Source organism: Dreissena polymorpha, chromosome 14 (assembly GCF_020536995.1).
Source record: "Dreissena polymorpha isolate Duluth1 chromosome 14, UMN_Dpol_1.0, whole genome shotgun sequence".
NCBI lineage: Eukaryota > Metazoa > Mollusca > Bivalvia > Myida > Dreissenidae > Dreissena > Dreissena polymorpha.
The window spans coordinates 18,555,480-18,582,431 of record NC_068368.1 but is presented as its reverse complement, the minus strand read 5'-3'; the positions used below and the strand labels follow the sequence as shown (position 1 = coordinate 18,582,431).

At 35.8% G+C, this 26,952-nt stretch overlaps 1 protein-coding gene and 1 long non-coding RNA gene across 6 annotated transcripts; both read left to right on the top strand.

Annotated features, from left to right (window-relative positions):
• Window positions 1–276: 276 nt before the first annotated feature.
• On the top strand, window positions 277–24,864 carry LOC127856899 (uncharacterized). The gene is made up of 2 exons (XR_008038219.1): window positions 277–373; window positions 21,355–24,864. It is a non-coding gene; the product is annotated as an uncharacterized LOC127856899 (long non-coding RNA).
• Window positions 15,097–24,864, top strand: LOC127856868 (uncharacterized). 5 transcript variants are annotated; one of them, XR_008038217.1, is made up of 4 exons: window positions 15,097–15,479; window positions 18,089–19,335; window positions 19,901–22,998; window positions 24,013–24,864. XR_008038217.1 is itself a non-coding variant. In XM_052393041.1 (3 exons), exons 1-3 carry the CDS (start codon window positions 15,109–15,111, stop codon window positions 20,257–20,259), a joined length of 1,878 nt encoding a protein of 625 aa, XP_052249001.1. In that variant the 5' UTR covers window positions 15,097–15,108; the 3' UTR covers window positions 20,260–24,864. The 5 variants fall into 5 exon arrangements, 2 of the variants coding, with proteins under 2 accessions (XP_052249001.1, XP_052249000.1); XR_008038215.1 differs by having other exon boundaries at window positions 19,901–23,440; window positions 23,586–24,864; XR_008038216.1 differs by having other exon boundaries at window positions 19,901–23,446; window positions 23,592–24,864.
• Window positions 24,865–26,952: the final 2,088 nt, after the last annotated feature.

Sequence of the window (26,952 nt, the reverse complement as noted above, 5' to 3'; positions counted from 1 at the left end):
GTGATATTGTTATTGACCGATAAACCAACATACTGATTAAAGGGAATATTTTATTAATTATTTGCATTTTATCTTACATGAGAAATATTTGCCTAAATGTTTTTCAAACTATAGAGAAATCTATATACAATTAATAATTGACGACGTTTAACAAAAAAAAGAAATAGTAAAATGGTTCCCGGATGATAACTCAAGAACGCTTATGCCTAGGATCATGAAACTTCGTAGGTACATTGATCATGACTCGAAGATGACCCCTAATAATTTTCAGGTCACTAGGTCAAAGGTCAAGGTCACAGTGACCCGAAATAGTAAAATGGTTTCCGGATGATAACTCAAGAACGCTTATGCCTAGGATCATGAAACTTGATAGGTAGATTGATCATGACTCGCAGTTGACCACTATTGATTTTCAGGTCACTATATCAAACGTCAAGGTCACGGTGACCTGAAATAGTAAAATGGTTTTCTGATAAAAACTCAAGAATACTTATGCCTAGGATCATGAAACTTCATGTGTACATTGATCATGACTCGCAGATGACCACTATTGATTTTGAGGTCACTAGGTCAAGGTCACGGTGACCCGAAATAGTTAAATGGTTTCCGGATGATAACTCAAGAACGCTTATGCCTAGGATCATGAAACTTCATAGGTTCATTGATCATGACTCCCAGATGAACCCTATTGATTTTCAGGTCACTAGGTCAAGTTCACGGTGACCCGAAATAGTAAAATGGTTTCCGGATGGTAACTCAGAACGCTTATGCCTAGGATCATGAAATTTCATAGATACTTTGATCATGACTTGCATAAATTATGACCCCATTTGAGGTCACTAGGTCAAAAGTCAAGGTCACGGTGACCCGAAATAGTTAAATGGTTTCCGGATGATAACTCAAGAACGCTTATGCCTAGGATCATGAAACTTCATAAATACATTAATCATGACTCGCAGAAGATCCCTATTTAATTTCAGGTCACTATGTCAAAGGTCAAGGTCACGGTGACCCGAAATAGTAAAATGGTTTCAGGATGATAACTCAAGAACTTTTATGCCTAGGATCATAAAACTATATAGGTACATTGATCATGACTCGCAGATGACCCCTAATGATTTTCAGGTCACTATGTCAAAGGTCAAGGTCACAGTTACTCAACTTTGAAAAATGGTTTCCAAATGATAAGTCAAGAATGCTTACGCCTATGATCATGAAACTTCTTAGGTACATTGATCATGACTCGCAGATGACCCCTATTGAGTTATAGGTCACTAGGTCAAAGGTCAAGGTCACGGTGACTTGACTCAGTAAAATGGTTTCCGGAAACTTCATAGGTACATTGATCATGACTCGCAGATGACCCCTATTGATGTTCAGGTCATTAGGTCAAAGGTCAAGGTCACAGTGAGTCAAAACAGTTTAATGATTTCCAGATGATAACTCAAGAATGCTTACGTCTAGGATCATGAAAATTCATTGGTATATTGATCATGACTTGCAGATTACCCTTATTGATGTTTAGGTCACTAGGTCAAATGTCAAGGTCAAAGTGACTCAAAGCAGTAAAATAGTATCCAGATGATATCTCAAAAATGCTTACGCCTAGGACCATTAAACTTTATAGGTACATTGATCATGACTGGTATATAACCCTTATTGATTTTCATATCACTTGGTCAAAGGTCAAGGTCACAGTGACTCATAACAGTAAAAAGGTTTCCTGATGATAACTCAAGAAAAGCAAGACCTATAATCATGAAACTTCATAGGTAAATTGATCATGACTGGCAGATAATCCCTATTGATTTTCAGGTTACTTGGTCAAATGTCAAGGTCACAGTTACAAAAAATGTATTCACACAATGGCTACCACTACAACTGACAGCCCATATGGGGGGCATGCATGTTTTACAAACAGCCCTTGTTTGTCTTATGTTGGTAAATGTTCATCTCTGTCAATTCTAGGTTAAGTTTGAAAGTAGGTCATATGTGGTCCAAACTAGGTCAACAAACCAAATCACAGAAAAGGTTAGTGAACACTCCAGAGGTCACATTTTCTTCCAGATCTTCATGAAAATTGAACAGAATTGAATGTTATCTCGATGAAATAAAGATTCAGTTTGAAAGTTGGTAGTTTGTCAAATACTAGGTCATTAGGTTAAAATATAGAAAATTTCCTTTACCTTTCTACAGGTCACATTATCTTCCTGATTTTCATGAAAATTGCTTACAATGATCTTAATCAAATCCAAAGCTGAATTTGCAAGTTGGTCCTGGCAGGCTAAAGCTAGGTTACAACTTAGTCAAATCATACACATGTTTTTGACACTATAGAAGGAGTTTTGGGTGAGCGATACAGGTCTATCTTGTTTTAGAACAGCCTGTAGTAAGAAAGGGAAGGTATTGTATTTGTTTCAAAAGTAACATTTTATTGTTATTGGAAGTAACTGAGCAATTATATGATGTCATAGTTTTGGTTATTTTGCTCACTTGTTATGATGTGACAAGGTGAGCTTTTGTTATCACTCTTTGTTGCATTTTATCCAAAGTTTATTGTGAACACATAAGATAATTTGGGTGTCACCTCTTTGCCAGATTCTTATGAAACTAGTCACCTCTATATCATTTTTGTTTTCATATTTTATCAAAAATAAGGGAACTAGGTCAAATATAAGAAAAGGTCTGTTATTACTTTAGTGGTCACATTCTCTCTCTGATCCACTTGTAAATTGGTTAGAACATTATTTTAAATGATTTCAAAGTCAAGCATGAAAGTAGCATATTTAACATTTAGATCACAAGGTCTAGTCTCAGTGATTAACAGGTCACGTTCCAACGTGGGTCATGTGCTTCCAAGCAGTTGATCAATAACTAAAATCATTAAAATCCATGTTAAAACTTACATTTTTTACCTGATCGTCATGGCAGTTGATCAGAATGTTCAAATAAATAAAAGTATGATAACAAGACTCAACTAGATCGGATAGACGCAAATAGTTTGTTCATACTCACAATGCCTTTTTTTCTAGATCTTCATGAAAAATTAGTTAACACCACTAGGAAACAATCAGTTTCAAATGAGCCACATTGTGCTGTTAAAGCTATCTATGTATAGTATAGATTGTTACAAAACCTTGTTTATCAATAAAAATAAATGAAAAAATGACTTTCTAAAACTTGTAGTCTTGGATGATATATTCATCAAATTGTAATCTACGACAATCTTTTGAGAAGAAAAACAACGTTTGATAATTATTATACCCCAACATACTGTGATTGGGGGCTAGCACAGGAATTCTCAATTATGTTCCTCGAAAAATAATGGGTAAGCATATTGTTGCTGTTTTATCCAGTTGTCTGGACCATTTCTCCCAAAAGAATTTTAAGTTCAAATATGAGATATTTAGGTAAATAAATTTCATTGAACTGATTGAAGGGATGCAGTGTCCAAGAACGAAAACGATTGCACCTCAACCATTAACTATTGGCCTGCGGATAAATGACAAGCAATAAAAATTACACAATTGCGGTGATGTAGATTAACTTAAATGGATGCTTATTTATGTTATACTTTCCGGTGATTAATACAGAAATATCAGTGAAATAAAATGGTATTTCACTTTTTTAAACAGTGAAAAATAACAGTGAAAATATCGATATTTTGCGCATTTTTTCTGGGAAATCGATATGCCACCGAATCCAACAAATATCTTCTATATATCCATCCTCTTCAAAAGCATCGTCAAACCAGTACTTTCAGTACTTTGATTAGCAGGGTTATAACATCATTGAAAGGTTAATATTTTGTGAGCATTAACTATATCGTGAGTGCTCTTTCCGGAACATTAAATATGTTGATTAGTTAGTTATCAAATAGGCACATTTAGTAATATTATTAATAATATTATATAAAATTTCAAGCGTAAAACGGTTTCATATAAGGTGTCTGGTTATAACTCTTTAAGAGCTAAAATCACTAGACATATCACCGTTCAGTTGTGAAATGTAACATGTATTTGTACTTAATCGAACGAATTGGAAATTATATATTAAACATCTTGCACTTAACCATTTCATAAGATTCAAACAATTGTGTATTTATTCTCCTTTTGTCCTGTTCTTTCTTTCGATATTGGCAGTACTAATACAACTTTAACATTCTATAATGTAAGGTGATGTTTAAAGTGAAACATAGGGGACATTTAAGCAGCCGCCTCCGACTATTGTGCTTCTTTAAACTTCATTCGGGTCTAAGGGGTAATAATAATTGGAATACGGGACTCAGGGGGAAGGGTACAGCTCTAAAAATGTTAGGACCTCCCCTTGATTATAGGACTACGAGATTTTGGGAAAATTATTTCTAAATTTACAAAGTATAGGGGCAAAGAACAAGAAATGTCAAAATAGGCTAATTATAGCCCTATCAAATCGGTTGAATTCGACATTGATCACCGGTACATTGGGAAACATTTATATGACAGATTATGATCATTTCAATTTGGAAAAATACATTTGTGAAAAAAACAACAACTGAAAATATCTACATCTTCTTCTCTTACGACGTGTTTTTCTGGAAAAATACATTTGTGAAAAAAAAACTGAAAATATCTACATCTTCTTCTCTTACGACGTGTTTTTCTGGAAAAATACACTTGTGAAAAAAACAACAACTGAAAATATCTACATCTTCTCTTACGACGTGTTTTTCTGGAAAAATACATTTGTGAAAAAAACAACAACTGAAAATATTTACATCTTCTCTTACAACGTGTTTTTTCTGGAAAAATACATTTGTGAAAAAAACAACAACTGAAAATATTTACATCTTCTTCTCTTACGACGTGTTTTCTGGAAAAATACATTTGTGAAAAAAAACCTGAAAATATCTACATCTTCTTCTCTTACGACGTGTTTTTCTGGAAAAATACATTTGTGAAAAAAAAAAACTGAAAATATCTACATCTTCTTCTCTTACGGCGTGTTTTTCCTCCCTCCCCCACCAGTAAGATCCGCCTTGATCAACATCCTTGCCATACTAAGGTTTGGACAAGTTCATATTTCTTCTGCTCTGTAGCCGTCTCGAGTTTGATCTAAATCTCATAACAGGTTGCATCAGACAGCGTCGTCTCGCCACTAAGAAGGGAGGAGTACAGCTCATCGGCCTGATCAAGCAGTATCTGAATGTTGGCATCTTCCTGGGTCACTTCGGCTATAAGCCGGCTGTGTAGGCACTTGTTAACAAGAAAATGACCCCACATAACCCTCTGGACAGCTTTGCCTGCCATAATCTGCGCAATTGCATTTTCGCCGTCGACCGTTTCAAGTATGCTTTTGAGTGTATTAAAACACCAGAAAAATGTTTTTCATGCAACTACTTTGTGGCGCATCAATGATTTGGGTATCCTTCCAATACAATGATTGGTCAAACGTGACAATGGTGGGAAAGTGTGTTTTTTATGGTTATGTTGCAAACAAAGTCTTATTTTGACAGAATGCAATATTTGTCCCAAGAGTACATATTGATCACATGCAAGAATCAGACTGACGACTGCCCCGGGCGCTGGCTTCCCTGATGCAAACTATGTATGATTCCTTGCCAATTCGGTAAGGCCTGCCTGAAGCGGAAGGAGACTTTCAACATAACGTCGACCCTCTTATCATAATCTAGAAATAGCGGCAGGTCCTCAAATACTACCTCATGACAAACATGCCTTGCCAACCGGTACTTAAGGATGGGAGTTTTTGTCTCATTTCTAATGTTAAGCTCTGATGTCTGTTTTTTTTCGGAATTAGAAAGTTCGTCCATGTTCCGGGGTGATAGATGCAAAGACACTCATCCCATTAAAAGTACCTTTGCCGTCAAAGGTGATAATATTTAGTCAACATTAACGGCGGAGAAAACAACAAACACCTCTAACAAACCTATATCACTACCCAGGTTATTAAATTCCACAAAATCCGCTGCATATTTGTAAAATCTCATTTCTTCTTTAGATTTGCCCAATATACTGACATTCTTGACACAACCTTAAAAAAGTATGAGACATTACTTAGCACACGCAGGTCTGATATGTTTGTACAATGGTGGTCAGTATTTATATTTTGTCGCTTGAGCTTCAATATCGCAAATTTGTATACAAGATTTTACTGGGGATTAATATTTTAAACAAAACTCGAAAAACTATTTATTATAAAATCACGAAAAAAACAACACGTTTGAGTCAATAGTTATGCGCTTTCGGTCATTGTGTTAGCGGCCATTTGGACGCCATGATTAATTTCTCTGTTACGTAATATTCTTTATTTATTTTAATGTGTACTTTGCCCCCTGAATAATGAAATTTGAGTGGATAGTAACATAGTTAACATCATATATAGGTTTGGGCGGCCATCATAGACGCCACCTTTTCGGGTGGTCCAATTTGGTAGCAATTTGTGGAGAGTTGGAAGGTAGTTTTACATATAATGAAACAACTATGGGTAGAACATTGCCATTTATATAATAAAAAGTATTGACAGCGTGAAACGCCTTCATACTTTTATCCAGATGAACCATTAGGACATATGAGCAACGCTTTAGGAACACTGGGCTTAATGTATGTTTTTAAGTGTCGTCCCATGTGAACATGTGCAGTCCTCACACTTTCCTCTGAGATTGGATTTTACTTAAAAATAGACTTCTTTTAAACAAAAAATTCCATAAAAGCGGAAAATGTCCCTGTTGAGCCTGTGTGGACTACACAAGCCAATCTTGGACGACACTTTTCTCACATGATTAACGCCCGTTTTCCCAGAGTAGTACCTAGGAATATAGAAACTGGACATGCCTCAATGTATTGTCTTCGATAAAATTGTTCAAGCATACTATTAACAAGATTATTTTTTACGTTGTACAGTGTTGGTGTTAATTTGTTTTCGTATCATGTATATAAGTTCCGAGTTCACTTGAAGATGTGTGCATAGACATTGTGGGAAGAAATGACGTAAAACAGAGAATGGTTTATTCAAATATAAAAAAACGTAAAGAACCAGCATCTTGACATACATACAGAACAAAAGGTGTAATTAAGTAGCACTTATAGTAATAATGCTTCAGAGTTGTGTATGTAGACTACTGCCTTCATCTGCTGTTTTAGTCAAATTTGAAGGATTGTTTATGGCATATTCTACATTTAAACACATGTGGTCCATGCATGGGGAATGATATCTCAGTCCTCTATTTTTGTAAATGCCTAATTACCGCCCTCTGACATCTGCATCATATATAAAGACGGTAAAACGAATGATTAAACAAAAGTCCATATCAGAATAAGGTCGACACGTCATAAAACACATTAAATGTATTACAATATTTCTTAAAAGGGCTGATTAACATTCTATTATATCGTATATCAGCCATGCCACAACCCATCCTGTTAAAAATACATGTACATTAATTGATTCAGATGGTTGGCAGGTTTTTCGAACAGCATAAGTATAATGCTACAGTAAGTAATGTGGATAAGAAAAAACTTCTATTGCGCCACCCACATAACATGCTATAAAACCATAATATTGAAGTACACATATGAACTTTGTTAAAGATTTGAAGTTATATCGTGTCGAACCCATTAACATCTGAAAGATCTGTTTGTCTCTTGAAAGTCTGGTCCCAAAATGTTCTTAAAAAAAGACAGTTCCAGTAAGAGTGGTGAAACCAATACATTTTGGAAAAAAAATAATTTTTTACAGATGTATCCATGATTGAAAAATATATTTTATTTTCACCCCTCAAATTCTAAGTACCAGCTTCAGTTGCAAGACTTCCCACGTTTGAACAAATTAATATTATTAAATATATTGTATAATATACAGCTATCATAATTAAAGTGCTTACAAGTATTACTCGACATGTAGTACATCATTTGTAAGCGAAAGCAATCATGGTTTGAAATAGTTTACGTTGATCAATTCATGTGGCTCACATACGCCTTGAATTCAGAACCTCATATGTTCCACGTATAACAGTGCACACGTTTGCTCAAACATGTGAAAATAATGGGTAGTCACTAATCAACTCATATGGTAAGAAACAATATTTTAACACGGTACCTTAACAGATCAGGCAGGATTTGCCTCAATCCTGTAATTTAAAACACTGTTTCTATTATCATCTCATTAGGTATAAGAGAGGGCAAATTTTGACTTGTGGAAATAAAGGGACTTGCCTTATGCGTATGCTTTACCTCTACACCAGACATGTTTCTAATTATGTGAAGAGAATACATGAGAAGAAATATATCCCGACGGACAACATTCTTATGCTATATTGCACAACAAAGATAGTCAACCAGTTTTTAATATTAGAATTTAATTCTTTCTGAAGTAAAGGCATATCGTTTTTTATTTTGCTTAGATAAGGTATTTTAAGCATATGCATAAAATCCAGTTATTCGTTGGGGATTACTGGAAGGTTCTGACCTCGGCACCGAAAGGGAAATACAACGAAATAAAACTAATAAGCATAAAAATGGCAGTTCCTGTATAAGGGAAACACTTTTTCATTTAATATTGTATAACATTCTATTGAAAAACTAAAGTCACTTCTAAAATTTGTTTGCATGAAGCAATAATAAAAATAATAGATCACAGTACTTAAACGGATTTTTTTTGCTATTTAAAATAACATTACTAACCGTTTAGATCCGCATTATTTATCGGAAAGTGAGATTTATCATAGATGTATTGTCAAAGGCTATTATGTTTAATACATAACTTTCCGTCTTGGAATCAAGTACGATTAAAATTACATACTTAATCGTTGTTATGGTTGCGTTAAACTCGTGAAACACGTGGAAGATTAAAACAGAAACATCAAAAGCATTTTGGCCATGTTCAGAGAAAACGGGGCTAATTGCATGTGCATAAAGTATCGTCCCAGTATTCTTGTTCTGGTAATTTTTTGTTTTAAGCACATGCATCAAGCCAAGTTTTTCCAGAACGAGAAAACAAGTCAGTTGCATATGCTTTGATCATGTAAAACAAGAAAGGTTACTTCGAGAGTGTTATCAAGCGTTTTTTATACGCTAGAAACCAAGGTTTTGAACTCATGCGACCTAGTTTCGAACTCGACCTATATATCAATCGGATTATTGTTCTGACCAAGTTTCATGAAGATTAACGACAGGCGAGGCACGACGAAAAACATAAAAAAGCGATCATAAAAGCTATTCGTGAGCACGTTGTTCATGGGTAAGCTAACGATTCTAAAAGGTACACATTTGCATCATCATATCCACATCTTTGTCACATTAAAACGCTTTTTGCACCGACCTATTTTGATGAATCCTTGTAAACCATGATTTCATTTCCCATGGAAACAGATTTTTAAGTGCATCACTATATACATATAACAAGTCAGCCCCTGGGTAGGGCAAATTTAACACCAGTGAGATGATTTATACAAACTAGATTAGAACATTAAAACGTTTCATGCAAAATATCACACCTCCGGGGTGTATTGTTGAAGATAAGTTTTTTTAAACTCATTTTACTGTATAAGTCTATATAAATCATGTGACTCCTGGGGAGTGCATGGCCATATTTGACTCCAGCCCTGACCATTTTAGTTTCAGAGAAGACGTTCATTGTTTTAATTCTTAAATTATTTTTTAACTTCGGTGAACTACCGGTACATAATTATGCACTGGACCAATGATTAGAACAACTTTGAAAGATTCATCCAAGGATCATTCCTAAGAAGTTCCATTAAAATCTGCATTTTGGTTCAGGAGGAGAAGTCATTAAAAGGAAAAGTTGACACACTCATTCACGCATAGACTCAGGTGAACAACAAATAGCAGGGTATCCCACAAGCTCCCCATGAACACTCTGTGCTCAGGGGACTAATAACTTAATTAACCTTTGTAATTGTCTAGAGTTCACAAGTTATATGAAAAGCAGTCCTCAATTTCAGATTGTGAGTATATTTACTCAATTTGAATTGTTATTTACATTTACTTTCTACATATAAACTTATTTAGTTCCCCATAAATTAAATCTGGCCATCAGAGTAAAAAATATGCATGTTTATCTGTGATAAATCGATTATTTATGGACTAATCAAATTAAACAGCAAATACGTGCTCTTCAACATTTTAAACTCTATCATACTGTAAAAAGCTCAACATGTTTGCTTATCAACACATTTATCATTGGTTACTTTAATTAAACAGAACAGAATATACAAAGTGCTCTTTGAACATTTTAAAACCTTATCACACTGTAAATATTTTGACATGTTCATGAGCAACCCATTGATAAGGGTACTTGCAACAACTACAGTAGGACGCGATACACAATCACATGACACGTTATCAGCTTATATGGATTACTCAGATGTTTCATTTTAAAGACACATAATGAGATTTTTAAAGACCCACGCTATGCAAGTATGCTGCCAGCGTAGATCGAGTCCAGACTTCGTATCCGTGCAGTCTTGTCAGAATGTGCATACAGAGGAGGAAAATCAGCAGATACCATGTAATATTGTGTGATTTTTATAGCGGAAAACTTAGCTTCTGACCAGACTGCCCAATCTGGGATTGAGCTACGCTGTCCTCATATGCCATGAGGCCAATTTTTGCGTGACTTCGATGTAACAGTGTGATTTAATGTTGTGGAAAGAAATGTGGAAAGAAAACTTTGTCTTAATCAAATATCAGGTGTTTCTATGATGAAGAAATAAATTCATTTTAAGCCATGTGAGGACATAAAATGATGTGATCACAACAGTAAAATTTGTATCTACAAACACTATGATGTGGTTTGATATATCATGAGCACTTCATAACAAGCATTTAATGCGACGGATAAGTGAACAAGAGCACCGCCTTGCGGGTGCAGACCGCTCATCTATTTTCTTTTTAAAGGTGAAGGGACTCTCAATTTCAATCACAAAGGAGGGAGGGGTGGAGTGAAGAGGGGTGTATAGTGTGGGGGTGTGGACATTTATTACATTATCTTCCAAAAATGCGAAAAAAATGAAAAAAAAATCGGGGGTGGGGGGATGGGGGGTAGGGGATTCTTGGTTGCGATGGTTGGACGGTATTTCAAAAATAAAATAATAAAAATAAATATTTGTGTTTTTTAACCGTTTCAAAAAAAATTGGGGGGGGGGGGTTGGGGGTAAAGTGTTAGGGTGTGGTGGTCATTTGTGAGATGATCTTAAAAAAAAAATTAGGGGGGGGGGAGGATTCGGGGGGGAGGGGGGAGGGCACGGGGGATGGTTTGGGTGGAGTCTATTGTGGTATGTCAGGTAAGAGTAGTTTTGTCAAAGTATCAATCAAATCTAATCATAAATAAAGAAGTTATGGCAATTTCAGCAAAATTTAATTATTTGACCTTGAGAGTCAATGTCATTCAAAGGTCAAGGTAAAATTCAACTTGCCAGGTACAGTAACCTCATGATAGCATGAAAGTATTTGAAGTTTGAAAGCAATAGCCTTGATACTTTAGAAGTAAAGTGGATCGAAACACAAAATTTAACCATATATTCAAAGTTACTAAGTCAAAAAGGGCCATAATTCCGTAAAAATGACAACCAGAGTTATGCAACTTGTCCTTTTACTATATCCTTATGATAGTTTGCAACTGTTCCAAGTATGATGGCAATATCTATGATACTCTAGGGGTAAAGTGGACCAAAACACAAAACTTAACCAAATTTTAAATTTTCTAAGTATAAAGGGCCCATAATTCCGTCCAAATGCCAGTCAGAGTTACATAACTTTGCCTGCACAGTCCCCTTATGATAGTTAATAAGTATTGCAAGTATGAAAGCAATATCTTTGATACTGTAGGAATAAAGTGGACCTAAACACAAAACGTAACCAAATTTTCAATATTCTAAGTATAAAAAGGGCACATAATTCTGTCAAAATGCCAGTCAGAGTTATATAATTTTGCCTGCACAGTCCCCTTATGATAGTTAGTAACTGTTGCAAGTATGAAAGCAATAGCTTTGATACTTAAGGAATAAAATGGACCTTAACACAAAACTTAACCAAATTTTCAATTTTCTAAGTATAAAAAGGGCACATAATTCTGTCAAAATTCACGCCAGAGTTATCTAACTTTGCCTGCCCAGTCCCCTCATGATAGTAAGTAAGTGTACCAAGTTTGAATGCAATAGCATTGATACTTTCTGAGAAAAGTGGACCTAAACGCAAAACTTAACCGGACGCCGACGCCGACGCCAAGGTGATGACAATAGCTCATAATTTTTTTCAAAAAATAGATGAGCTAAAAACAATTCTAAAACCTTAGTTTTTTTCTTTAATAACTTAGATAAGTCAATTTTCTATCTTTATTTCAATGTCAGGATATATGCAGAATATAATTGAAAAGATATTTCTTGTTTCTATTTTCAGTAACAGTGATATTGATCTTGTCATGACAAGCTCAAAATAATATCCCAAGCTAGGTTTTCATGTAAGCTTGCTATATCCAAAGTTTCATCCAGATTGGTCTATTCAATTTTAAGTTATCGACCAGAAAAAACATCTTTGATGGAGCCCGCCTGCCCACCATACCCCAAGCTATTTATAATGCTGTTACATTTGGTTGAAAGCCTGGTTAAAAATTATTTGGTACTTCATGCATTACTAGTAAACAAAATAATTATCTGATCAATTCTCAACTAAAATAAAAAATCTTCTGAAACCAAGAAATATCCTCTACCACTTATTTATTTGATATTTGGGTCATGAAAATGATGGGGCTCATCAAGACACTCAACTATCTGTCCTTGGAAGTCCTATGCTGAACCCTTGAAAAACATGACTTTTTCCCAACAGGGACAAACATGGTAACACAATTGACAGGTAAATGGAATAGCAAAATTTCCCAAATTAGTAATTACCTCCTTTGTTTCACTGATTTAGAAACTGTTCACTATATACATAAAAGGAAAACAAGATAGCAGGGAAAATGTAAAACTCGTAGTGAGATGATTTCCACAAACTTGGTACAGGACCACGAGACAATGTTACATGATACATTTTACATCTTTGGTCTTTGTTATTTTAGTGAAGATTTTAAGTCATCATTCTATATAAGTCTACATAAATCATTTGACCCCTGTGACGTGGACGTTTTTAACTCCCTGTTATGACTTGTAAAAACTTGGTGGAGGACCTCTAGAGAATGTTACACATCATATACCAATAAGCCCTGACCCTTGTAGTTGTGGATTAGAGTTATTTATCTTATATTTAGCTCAGGTGCACTACAGAATTATGCCATGGACCCGAATGATTAAAACAACTTTGAAAGAGAGTCATCCAAGAATCATTCCAGTTCAGGAAAAGAAGTAAATAGAAGAAAAAGTTAACACACTCCCTCACCATGGATTTATAAATACGGAATATAACGCTAGTCAATTGTTCCAAGAGTTTGTATTGAGTCGAGTGGCTTGTGTGATGACGTATCACACGAGAGGCGGAAGCGTTCTTAAGATCTCTCACAAAGACACATAGTAATGGTTCTTATCTCTCACAAAGACACATAGTAATGGTTCTAAGCCCAGAAAATGGACTCGAGAGTGTTTATATAAGCCTTAGGCTTTCGATGGAATCGAGCTAAAATATATAGGTTTATACTATCTCTACAGCAGTGAGTTATACAGTACAACAACAACATTGCATGATCATCACTGAAATACTATTTCGATTCAATGTTGATTGTTAATACACTGAGCACTACATTCTACTATGTTTTTGGTGTATAAATATGAATTTCTTTTACAAACCGGTCAATGCCTCGATGGTAGCTTGTGAGTGTGTCAGGCTCATACTCAGACCCGTCGGCTTTACGAATGGACAGGAGGAATGAACCTATGTAGTTGTCAAGTTTAGTGGTCATGATGTCACGGACAGATATTGTTTCATTGCGTGGTGGTTCTGATAGCCAGCGTTGGAAATGGCGCATACATAATTCAGTTTTCGGCTTATGTTCACATGTTTCATACTTTGAACAAAATTTGTCTTTTAATCTTCTGTTACATGTACAAATGTTGGTTGTTCACGTGTTTCACCTTGAGCATGACTATTTAAATTCATCTGTTCCATTTGATTTCTTTGGTCTTGTGAACTTAAATCTATATTTTGATGCTGATCCAGACTTACTTTCATTGGGCAGCTGGACACCTGCTTCTAAAAGAGTGGACACTGCACTTGTTTCAGTATATTCAGTGCTACTGACATATTCATTCTCTCCAGAATTATGAACAGCCGTTTCAAATAGTTCATTTTCAAGAAAACTATCGCCAATTTAGTAAAAAAAAAACGATCGATGACCATTCCGCTATGTCCATGGTCAAACATTCGGCCATATTTACTCTCTGGTCAAACTGCAGACGACGTATCTAATAATACTACACAAGGGGGTTCCTATTTTCGCTACGCGTAGTGTGACGTCATTAAATGGGTCGAAGAATTAACAAGGGGGTTTCCTATTTTCGGTGCGCATACTGTGACGTCATTAAATGGGTCGAAAAAAGTAGTCCGGCTAGTATGGTAATACGGAATTGGAAACAGCGAGTAGCGTTATACGGGATTTTTTATTTCAACGATTGATACAACCCGTATTTTGTTAAAAGCATTCAACAGGTATATAATAAAAAATAAATAACATGGTACCCCACAAGCTCCCCATGAGCATTAGCCCAGGTGAGCTTATTACTTAATTGTTAACTTTTATACTTGCTCTCTAATAACTTCCTGATTATATGTTCAGCTCTCAGATGCAGATTGTGTATATTTTACTCAATTTTTATTTTTATTTATATTAACATTTTACATAAAAACTTCCCTGAAGATTAGCTCTGGCCATGAAAAAATATACGATGTATATCTTTAGATAAATCTATGAAATCAAATTCAACAGCATATTTTAAAAAAACATGTTATATTATAATTTATATTTTAAAACTTTATCATTCTGTAAATAGTTCAACGTGTTTGCTTATCAACCCATTGATAAGGGCACTTCAACATCTAAAGTAGGACACATACACAATCAGACCACCGGATATCATCTGACATGGGTTGCCAAGATTGAATTACAATGTTTATGTTAACAACGAAAGACGTTATCAATAGTGAAAAAATGGCTTCAAATATGGAGAGTTCAATTCATAGAGGATCAGATTTGTTTTATGACTTTTCTTGTTTCACATGTCAGGAAAATGAAAGAAACACAGAGGCTGAATTTTACTGTGAGGAATGTGCCAAGTTTTTTTGTGGGAAATGTGTGAAGCTCCATAACACACTTTTCAAGAAGCATGCAACTTTGGGCAAGGGAAACATAAGACAGTGGCCGGAGACCAATGTGGATTCACATGAGCAATGTCAAAAGCACACGAAAGAAAAACTGACAGGATTCTGTGAGGACCACAGTGAGCTGATATGTCATGGCTGCCATATCAACAATCATCAGTAAGTACTAGGTACTCTATCAAATTTTGCACACATCTCAACCAAGCTTTGATCAACCTTCATATCTCTTCTTTTATTGTAAAAATTACACAAGATGGCCCTAAAGGACACAGAATGCTCACCTTATACCTGATATTTTATTTCAAGTATCAAATATAACTTAACATCTTCCTAAAATAAAAAAAAAGTTCACAAAAAAAGCAGGATAAAAAAATACCTACGTTTATCCCTCAAATGTAGGCGCAGTTGTAAAGCATACAAATGCAATACTAACGGCATGTTGGAATTCTAGCATATACATTAAAAGTTATGCGTTGACAAAATCATAACAAAAGATGTTTATAAAGCAATTATGTTTCCAACTGGCAGCCATTTGAAAAGTCATACTATATATGTGTTAATGTTGTGACCTTGACCACCAACTGGTCAACCTAAAAACTGATAGGTTTCTTCCTCTTCACTTGCACCCAACATACAAACTTGGATATTCTTAGGTCAACTTATTCTGTAGATACATGTATTTCAGTTTTCAGGGACCTAACATCTTTCAACATAAAGTATTTTATAATACAAGCTATTTTCTGCAAACCATGATTTAAAGGTAATTAAAGCCCCATAAATACTCAAAATCAACAAATTTTCATAACATATTTTGTAAAAAAAATAAACCATAAAAAAACAGTTTTCCTAATAGCAATAGCCAAAATATCAACGCTAGATGTGCTGTGGTAATATAAATTTAACGAGATACAAAATGCTAGTTTTTTTTTTTAACAATATATTCCACGTGAATATCCGGAGTCGATATCCAAACATTTACCAGCCAACGCGAGACTGGCTTTGGGCAGGGTTGAAAGCATAACATAGGTCTCTTGAGCTGCCTGAAGCCATTATCTTGCGTTTGAAGTAAATATATATGAACATTGTCATTAATTTTGACATTTCACTGTAACAACATTTTCCTGATTCCCAAATGAATACAGTAAATGTATAAGGGATGGTGCCGCATTCAAAACTTGTGAAATTACATCATTGTTTTGACATCAGGTATTTCATTCACGGAAATTTGATCATAAATACTTTTAGATTGTTAGTTTAAACCTCTTTATTTGTTCGGTTGCATCGAAAGCCTTACTTTAGGCTAATTTGAAACGCTTTTGAGTCTGTTTCTTGGGACTGGAACAAGTACTTGGTGTCTATCTAATGAACACGCCAACAGTGGGGATCGAACCCATGACCTCCCGATTGCTAAGAGGACACCATATCCACTACACCACGGTGACCACTAGACTGTTGAAAATTCATAAACTCATTAAATAAAAGAATATTTGTTGGATTTGGTAGATCATAAATGTTTATACACCACATCACTCAAAAAACAAGAGATGTTAGTAAAACATGAATGCAGAAAAGTTGTACTTGTGACCATCAGCTTGGATCTCTTGACATTAAAATACTATTGGGTGATCCTTAATCAAGACCAAACAGTGTACTAATTAATATGATTCTAAGCCTCCGTCTGTCCCTCTGTCTGTCCTGGCCACTTTCTCTTCCTACACTATAAGCACTAGAACCTTGAAACTTACACACATGGTAGCTATGAGCATATGTGCGACCATGCACTATTTGGAGTTTTTATCTGATCCCTGAGTCAAAAGTTATGGGGGTTGGTGTGGGGCCGGGTCAGAGATTTTCACTCATTTTTATGCCCCCGGTATGGTGCATTGGCCATAATGTTTGCAATATTGAAGACAGCAACTTGATATTTGGCATGCATGTGTATCTCATAGAGCTGCACATTTTGAGTGGTGAAAGGTCAAGGTCAGCCTTCAAGGTCAAAGGCAAAAAAAACAAATCTAAGGGAAGTAATAAGGTTTAAAGGGAGGTAAGTAATGAACCTGCCAAATGATAATTTTTAATAAACCAAAGCAGCGCAGGAGGGGGCATTGTGTTTCTGACAAACACATCACTTGTTTAATGTTATTTTACATTAAGTTCTTCATTTCTACACCGATTCACTTCCAATTGATACTGAACATCTCTTATGACAATACAGTCAATCTCAACTATGCATGCCCCTATTACCAACCCTGGCGTGCCCCCTGAGTCAAATATGCAGCGTGGGGATATGCGTCGGCCTCTGCCGCGCCATTTCTAGTCTATATTGTGTGGAAAGACATTTCATGTTACAAGCACAAGTGACCTTTATCTTTGATTTGTTGACGAATTCAAGAGGAAACTCTCTGTCCTCTTAAGTAACCAGCATAACAATTTAGATGAGCAAAAACTAATTTCATTTATGATTATACAAGCCCCTGTGACCTTAAATTTGACTTGATGATCTTAAACTCCAAAGGCGTTTTCCTTTTCACCCAAGAAACCGGTTGATCCTAGGTCAAAGCATTTCTCAAGATATAAGACAAGAATTAAACAGTTAAGATATTTCTCTTAGAAGTTAAATGCACATTCTTACGTTACAAAAATAAGGCTAAATGTTTCTCTTTAAAGATAAAACATGAGAAAACTAAATATTATTCAAAATTAATTTTAAAATATTAACAATCCTTAGCACAGCACATACATGATGTAAAGTGGGTTTGTTTATGCAGGAAATGCAGTCATGTGGTACATATAGCTGACAAAGTGAAAAACCTACATCAACAAGGAGACTTCAAGCAGTTGTCAGCCACTGTTAAAACACAACAACAGCAATTGATACATATGAAAGATTACTTTGAGGAAAATATGAAGTCTCTTGAGAAATCTTACCAAAAAATTCTGGAAGAAATCAATGCCATACGCAAGACAATTAATGATTCTTTGGATCTACTGGAGAAGAATACCAAGAAGGAGTTGGATACATTACTGGCCACCATGAGGACATCTATTCAAACTGACATTGAAATCTGCTCAAAGTCCATCACAAATATAATATGCTTAAAACAAGATTTGCAAACAAGAAAAGACAAAAGTGAAGCACTGAGTTTTATTAAGTATATAAAATGTCATAACCAGTCCAATAAGGTAGAAGCAGTTTTACCAGAAATGACATATAAGAATGAGAGGACACTTACCTTTAATCCTGCTACAACCATTCAACAAACCCTGTCCACCCTCTCAGGATTGGGACAAATACTAAGCACAGTGAAACAATCAAAAACTGCTAAAAGGACAACACAGAACACAGAGACCAGACAGAATAAATTTTCAGCATCCAGCCAGTCTGACCCTGGAGACCAATCAACTCCGGGATTCAAGGTAAAAAAGTCAAATCCAGAATCCAGTTCATCTAGACAGTATAGCACTGGAAAGCAAACAAGTGATGTGACCAAGTCAGGCCATGTGTCAGATCCGGTAGCAAGTTTATCACACCTGCTGATCCAGGGATGTCAACCAGGTGCAGTAATCAAACCTGATCCAATCATAAAAGTGAACAGAAGTAAGAAGTATAATGTGAACATTGTGAGGGATTCATCCAACTGCTTTATATCTGGTATATGTGAGACAGCCACTGGAGAACTCCTCATCTCAGACTACGATAACAACCGTGCAAAGCTGCTGGATCAGACCTTCAAGGTGGTGGCCCACTGTGACTTGCCTGGTTCACCACGGTCCATGTGCAGCATTGACTCCAGTCTGGTGGCTGTTACTCTGAATAACTGTGAGGTCCATTTCATGAGAGTGACCAATGGTCAGCTGGTAAAGGACAGGAAACTGAAGCTCCAACATGAGTGCCTAGGTATTGCCCATCACAAAGGTAACTTGTACATTACAGATAATAGTGCTCTGTATCGCTATACTGTGGATGGAAGACTGGTGAGCAAGATGTATGAAAATACACCAGGTTTTTGGACAGGTAATAATTATCACTGTCAGTATTCTAATTTTCTAAACTTTTAACACCCATGCTTCTTCTGTAATTGAAATAAAGAAGTAATAAGCTTCATATACCAGTAATCTTATCAAATAATGTATGTTTTGTAAATAAGTAGCAGAACATGTTGAAGTAAAGTACAACATGTGTTTTCATGCATATTAACAAATACAGCTGATTTGAAAATCAATATAGTATTATTTTATTTCAATTACCAATATTATATTAAAGTTAGACGATGATATCTTAAATAATTATTCCCAAATAATAAACTAAACCAATTTATCAAAATAAAAAACCTCAATAAGTAACATTCATAATGCAACTGGACTTTAAAGTTGATATTAACTGCTCTTTATGTGAAAAGAATTTGTGTATGCATATTTACGCACGTTTTTTAATTTTATCAAGTGTTTAACATATGTACTAAATACTACACAAAGCTGATTTTTTTATATAGAAAGACCTTTAGACTACCGGTAACTACTTTTTATATCATGACCTTTGTTATATAACTAACACCTCATCCATGTCTTCTATACCACAGTTATGGCCTGTGCAGTGAGTCCAGATGGAGATAGGATATATATGGCCAACACGATCAGTAATCAGCTGGTGACACTGTCCAGGGATGGCACAGTAATCTCCACATTCACTGACCCTGCACTGGGCTGGAGATACATGTATGATGTCCCACCTGGCCTCCATGTGACAGACGCAGGACAAGTTCTGGTGTGTGGAGTACGGTCCCACACAATCATCCAGGTAGACAGGGATGGGAGACAGAGACTGGCAGAGGTGGTCACAGAGAAGGATGGTGTTACTTACCCTATATCTGTCTACTACAGTAAACACACAGGCTCACTCATTGTGGGAATGGATTGTGATGTTGAAATTAGTGTTTAAGGCACCGTGACTGTTGGAGTAGAATGATGCTCATTTATAATAATATATACATTCATATATAGATTTGTCATTTCATACAGTGTTACAGTTTTATACACAGAGCATATAAGACAAAAAGCCTGTTGTAATAGGACACATTAATTATCTTCCTGTAGGAAAAAAATAGACATTTCCCATAAAACCAGTCTTTGCCATATCAATATTATTATGAAATTCGAATTTAACTATATATACTGATAATGCACATAGAAAATGACTACTTACTTTAATTTTAACTAGGTATATGGAAGGATTTTGTGTAAGATAATTAGTTTACTCATGCATGATATATATTATATCATGATTGTGTTCATAATATGCATGTTAAGTACTGTTATACTTTTTCATTAATATTGTCTGTGTGTCATCTATTGTTCAAACATATTTATGTGAGAATCAAATCTAACAATAATCATCATTTCCAAAATGACACATTAAAACAAAACAATATTGTCACAAGGACACGTATTGAATTTTTTAAATGTAAAAGCTTTTTTTAAATAATTATTTCAACTGTTTTCAATAAAATAATTGAATGAAACTATATCAAAATTTAAGAAATTATTTAATGCCTAGAAATTAAGATTATAAATGAGTGAGTGTCAGTTGTTTTATTGATCATCTTATGTTATGCAGGGGCATATTTAGGTGGGGGGGCTAGGGGGGCTGAAGTTGTTTGATCAGGTTTTTACTCACAGTTTGTATACTATAAACACATATATAACGGGGTTTATTACATTAAACACGCATGTACCTAACAAAATATAAATTTATAAAACTATAACATTAAATAGTCTTTTTGTTTTTGTAAATAACTGATAACTTTAAAATATCATAACATTAGTTGAATAGTTGTAAGAACATACCTGTGCATAGATTTTCTTAGGCCTATGATCATGACACTTAATAGGTACATAGGATCATGACTGGCAGATGACCCCTATTGATTTTCAGGTCACTAGGTCAAAGGTCAAGGTCACAGTGACTCGAAATAGTAAAATGGTTTCCGGATGAAAACTCAAGAATGCTTAGGCCTAGGATCATGGAACTTCATAGGTACATTGATCATGACTGGCAGATGACCCCTATTGATTTTCAGGTCACTAGGTCAAAGGTCAAGGTCACAGTGACTCAAAACAGTAAAATGGTTTCCGGATGATAACAGAATGCTTAGGCCTAAAATCATGAAACTTCATAGGTACATTGATAATGACTGGCAGATGACCCCTATTGATTTTAAGGTCACTAGGTCAAAGGTCAAGGTCACAGTGACTCGAAATAGTAAAATGGTTTCCGGATGATAACTCAAGAATGCTTACGCCTACGATCATGAAACTTCATAGGTACATTGATCATGACTGGCAGATGACCCTTATTAATTTTCAGGTCACTAGGTTAAAGGTCAAGGTCACAGTGACAAAAAACGTATTCACACAATGGCTGCCACTACAACTGACAGCCCATATTGGGGCATGCATGTTTTACAAACAGCCCTTCTTTATATTTAAAATATAATTTCATAATTATGTAAGTTAAATAGAACCACATATGATTTTTTTTAATTGATTGATATTTCTTTAGGAAGATCAGTCTTACTCAAATTAGATTTGAAATTGTATAAACTATTAAAGATTTATAGTACATGAGGCATCTTTAGTTTTTTTTATGCCCCCCTTCGAAGAAGAGAAGGTATATTGCTTTGCTCATGTCGGTCGGTCTGTCGGTCTGTCAGTCCGTCCACCAGGTGGTTTCAGAATGATAACTCAAGAACGCTTGGGCCTAGGATCATGAAACTTCATAGGTAGATTGATCATGACTCGCAGATGACCCCTATTGATGTTAAGGGCACTAGGTCAAAGGTCAAGGTCACGGTGACCCGGAATAGTAAAATGGTTTCCTGATGATAACTCAAGAAAGCATACGCCTAGGATCATGAAACTTCATAGGTAGATTGATCATGACTCGCAGATGACCCCTATTCATTTTGAGGTCAAAGGTCAAGGTCACGGTGACCCAAAATAGTAAAATGGTTTCCGGATGATAACTCAAGAACGCATACGCCTAGGATCATGAAACTTCATCATTAGATAGATCATGACTTGCAGATGACGCCTATTGATTTTGAGGTCACTAGGTCAAGGTCACGGTGACCCGAAATAGTAAAATGGTTTCCGGATGATAACTCAAGAACGCATACGCCTAGGATCATGAAACGTCATAAGTAGATTGATCATGACTCGCAAATGAACCCTATTGATTTTGAAGTCACTAGGTCAAAGGTCAAGGTCACGGTGACCTGAAATAGTAAAATGGTTTCCGGATGATAACTCAATAACGCATACGCCTAGGATCACGAAACTCCATCGTTAGATAGATCATGACTCGCAGATGACCCCTATTGATTTTGAGGTCTTTAGTTCAAAGGTCACGGTGACCCAAAATAGTAAAATGGTTTTTGGATGATAACTGAAGAACGCATACGCCTAGGATCATGAAATTTCATAGGTAGATTGATCATGACTCGCAGATGACCCCTATAGATTTTGAGGTCACAAGGTCAAAGGTCAAGGTCACGGTGAGCCTAAATAGTAAAATCATTTTCGTATGATAACTCAAAACGCATATTCCTTGGATCATGAAACTTCATAGGTAGATTGATCATGACTGGCAGATGACCCCTATTGATTTTGAGGTCATTAGGTCAAAGGTCAAGGTCACGGTGACCCGAAATAGTAAAATGGATTTCGGATGATAACTCAAGAACACATACGCCTATGATCATGAAACTTCATGGGTATATTGATCATGACTCGCAGATGACTCCTATTCATTTTCAGGTCACTAGGTCAAAGGTCAAGGTCACGGTGATCCGGAATAGTAAAATGGTTTATGGATGATAACTCAAGAACGCATACGCCTAGGATCATGAAACTTCATCATTAGATAGATCATGACTTGCAGATGACTCCTATTGATTTTGAGGTCACTAGGTCAAAGGTCAAGGTCACGGTGACCCGAAATAGTAAAATGGTTTCCGGATGATAACTCAAGAACGCATATGCCTAGGATCATGAACCTTCATAAGTAGAATGATCATGACTCGCAGATGACCCCTATTGATTTTGAGGTCACTAGGTCAAAGGTCAAGGTCACGGTGACCCGAAATAGTAAAATGGTTTCCGGATGATAACTCAAGAACGCATATGCCTAGGATCATGAACCTTCATAAGTAGATTGATCATGACTCGCAGATGACCCCTATTGATTTTGATGTCACTAGGTCAAAGGTGAAGGTCATGGTGACCCGAAATAGTAAAATGGTTTCCGGATGATAACTCCAGAACAAATACGCCTCGGATCACGAAACTCCATCGTTAGATAGATCATGACTCGAAGATGACCCCTATTGATTTTGAGGTCACTAGGTCGAAGGTCAAGGTCACGGTGACCCAAAAAAGTAAAATGGTTTTTGGATGATAACTCAAGAACGCATACGCCAAGGATCATGAAACTTCATGGTAGATTGATCATGACTCGCAGATGACCCCTATAGATATTGAAGTCACTAGGTCAAAAGTCAAGGTCACGGTGACCCTAAATAGTAAAATGATTTTCGTATGATAACTCAAGAACGCACATTCCTAGGATCATGAAACTTCATAGGTAGATTGATCATGACTGGCAGATGACCCCTATTGATTTTGAAGTCTTTAGGTCAAATGTCAAGGTCACGGTGACCTGAAATAGTAAAATGGTTTTCGGATGATAACTCAAGAACGCATACGCCTAGGATCATGAAACTTCATGGGTAGATTGATCATGACTCGCAGATGAGCCCTATTGATTTTGAGGTCACTAGGTCAAAGGTCAAGGTCACGGTGACCCGAAAAGTTTAATGGTTTCCGGATGATAACTCGAGAACGCTTACGCCTAGGATCCTGAAACTTCATAGGTACATTGATCATAACTCGCAGATGACCCATATTGATTTTCAGGTCACTAGGTCAAAGGTCAAGGTCACGGTGACCCAAAAACAGTAAAATTGTTTCCGGATGATTACTCAAGAACGCTTTTTCCTAGGATCATGACACTTCATAGGTACATTGATCATGACTCGCAGATGACCCCTATTGATTTCAGATCACTAGGTCAAAGGTCAAGGTCACAGTGACAAAAAACATATTCACACAATGGCTGCCACTACAACGGACAGCCAATATGGGGGGGCATGCATGTTTTACAAACAGCCCTTGCTTAAAGTTTAAACAATGATGAATGAATGCATTTTAAGTTTTAAATATGCACAAATATATGTGTGAGTTGTTTAATCATTTAAAAGTTTATTTGACAATAGTCAATAATATATCATTACAATACGTTGTTGTAATAACTTAAAAATATGGGTATTCTTAATCTAATGAGAGATCTTATACTTTTTCCCAGATTTGATGAGAGATATATATGTAAATCACTAAAAGCAACTGTTTGATATGTTGATGTCTTTGAAATGTTTTTTTAGTTTATTCATATACATGTGTAACTTGAAATAAAGAGTGTTGCTTAAAATGTTATTTTTATAATTTGTAAAAAGGTTTGTCAATGACTTTGCCTTATTTGACAGTTTTGGAACCACAAGACTCAACAAGGTATACATAATACATAATTTGATTACAACCAAGTTTGATAAATATCCACCCATCCAACAGGTGAACAAGTAGGAATTCAACAACGTTAAATAGGAGATCCACCCATCTATCACTGTTTCAAATTTCTGGTCGTAAAGATTATGTTTCCCACCACTTTAGTGGTTTGAGAGGCATTTGATTTACCCCTGTCTGTCTGCCTGTGTGTCTGTCACACTTGATGTCTGAACTCAAGTTCTTGTTTGTTGTACATGTACTTTTATCATGCAAAATGCTGATTACATAGCAGCAAATTGCACCATGGTGCCATTTCCAAAAAAAAATCAAACAAGGGAGGGGACACCCTTCCCATGCCCTCCCCAGTTGAGCCCCCCCCCCCCCCTCTGACAAACTTCTGGATACGCCCCTGTTATGAACTTACTTTCAGTTTGTATGATTAATATATAAAAGATGAACAGGTGGAACCAGACTTTCAATGTAAACCAATATCTATGACATTTGTTATTAATTTGTTATTCAATAATATAAAATACTGGTGTAAAAGAATCTTTTAGAAAAGCAATAAATATTGTACAACTAAGATGTTTCTTAATCGAAAACGTTTGTACAAAGACTGTTATGACAATAAGCACAGGTAAAAATCGACATAAAAATAAGAAGCTACAAACACCTTCAGATCAACTTAAGCCATGAGAGACTATTGATCAAACCTCGTCTAACAATACACAGTTACTCCATAAGATGAACATCCCCGCCTCTGGCGACCTTGTTTTTCAAATAACCAGAACCTAAGCGCCACTAATCTGCCAAAACTCTTTGCAGCCCAAATTCCTTTCTTACAGATCATTAAAACATTATGGTCACTTAACTGACAGAGGAAGTTTGAGTGAGATTCATACAGCACTTAAAGGAAGTTCAAAATGCAAGCTTCTGGAGACTCTATATTCTTAAGTGGATAAACAGACAAAGGGCCATAATTCTGCCAAAACTAGCTGCAGCCATACTGGCTTGCTTAACCATCATTTACAAATTATATTCATTCAACTGTGAAAGTTTGAGCATAATCCTCCCAGTAATAACAGAGGAGTTTAAAACACAAGCTTCAGGTCTTACGTAAATAAGGAAGTCGGGGCACAGACATAAAAAGTCTGAAAACAACCAAGTTGATAGAAATTATTGAGTTATTACCTTATCTAAAGCTATCAATTAGCAATAATATTGTCCTGTTTATATTTTCAATAATCTGTTCTGATATATTCTCTTGGCTTATTCACCCTGAGACTAGTAATGTGAATTAAAGCATCACACCAACATGTATGAACATCATAGGATTGCTATGGAAACAGAAATTGAGCATTCCTTGTGAAAATAATATTCTATGTAATACCGGTAGTTATGTCTAAGTGGCATTATTAAATAATCATTCCTTTGATTGCCTCGGAAATAGCAAGGACCAACTTGGACATATTGATAAAGCACGGCACCACTTAAGAAGCACAATTAGCACCATAACAATACTAAAGGAGCTGCATGACGATGCGTGCTGTTTATTTTCTACACCAGCCACAATGAAGATATGGACCAAAGACACAATTTCAATTTTACTATTTTCATGTATTATATATGCATCAACTTCATATTTCTACTGTGACCTTCACCTTTAAGCAAGCAACATAGTTGATGCATGCCACACATTGTCTTCAACATTGTAACAGCTGTTGGTAAATCTTTGTTCCAAGACTGGTGTATATGAGACGCATTCTGAAAAAACAGGGCTTAATGCATTTTGCGTAATGTGTAATCCGAGATTAACATGTGCAGCCCGCACAGGCAACACAGTGAAGACACTTGCCACTTTTATGATTTTTTTTTTCTTTAAAATAAAGTCTCAACTAAACTAAATCCAGTTTAGACAGAAAATGTTGTCCCTGATAAGCCTGTGCAGACTCCACAGGCTAATCTGGGACGACACTTTAAGCAAATACATTAAGGCTAGTTTTCTGAGACCAAG

Coding starts and splice junctions, on each gene's coding strand:
- LOC127856868 (XM_052393040.1), top strand. CDS start 15,109: ATGTTTATGTTAACAACGAAAGACGTTATCAATAGTGAAAAAATGGCT. Junction 15,480..18,088: donor TGCCATATCAACAATCATCA/GTAAGTACTAGG, acceptor TTGTTTATGCAG/GAAATGCAGTCATGTGGTAC. Junction 19,336..19,900: donor TACACCAGGTTTTTGGACAG/GTAATAATTATC, acceptor TCTATACCACAG/TTATGGCCTGTGCAGTGAGT.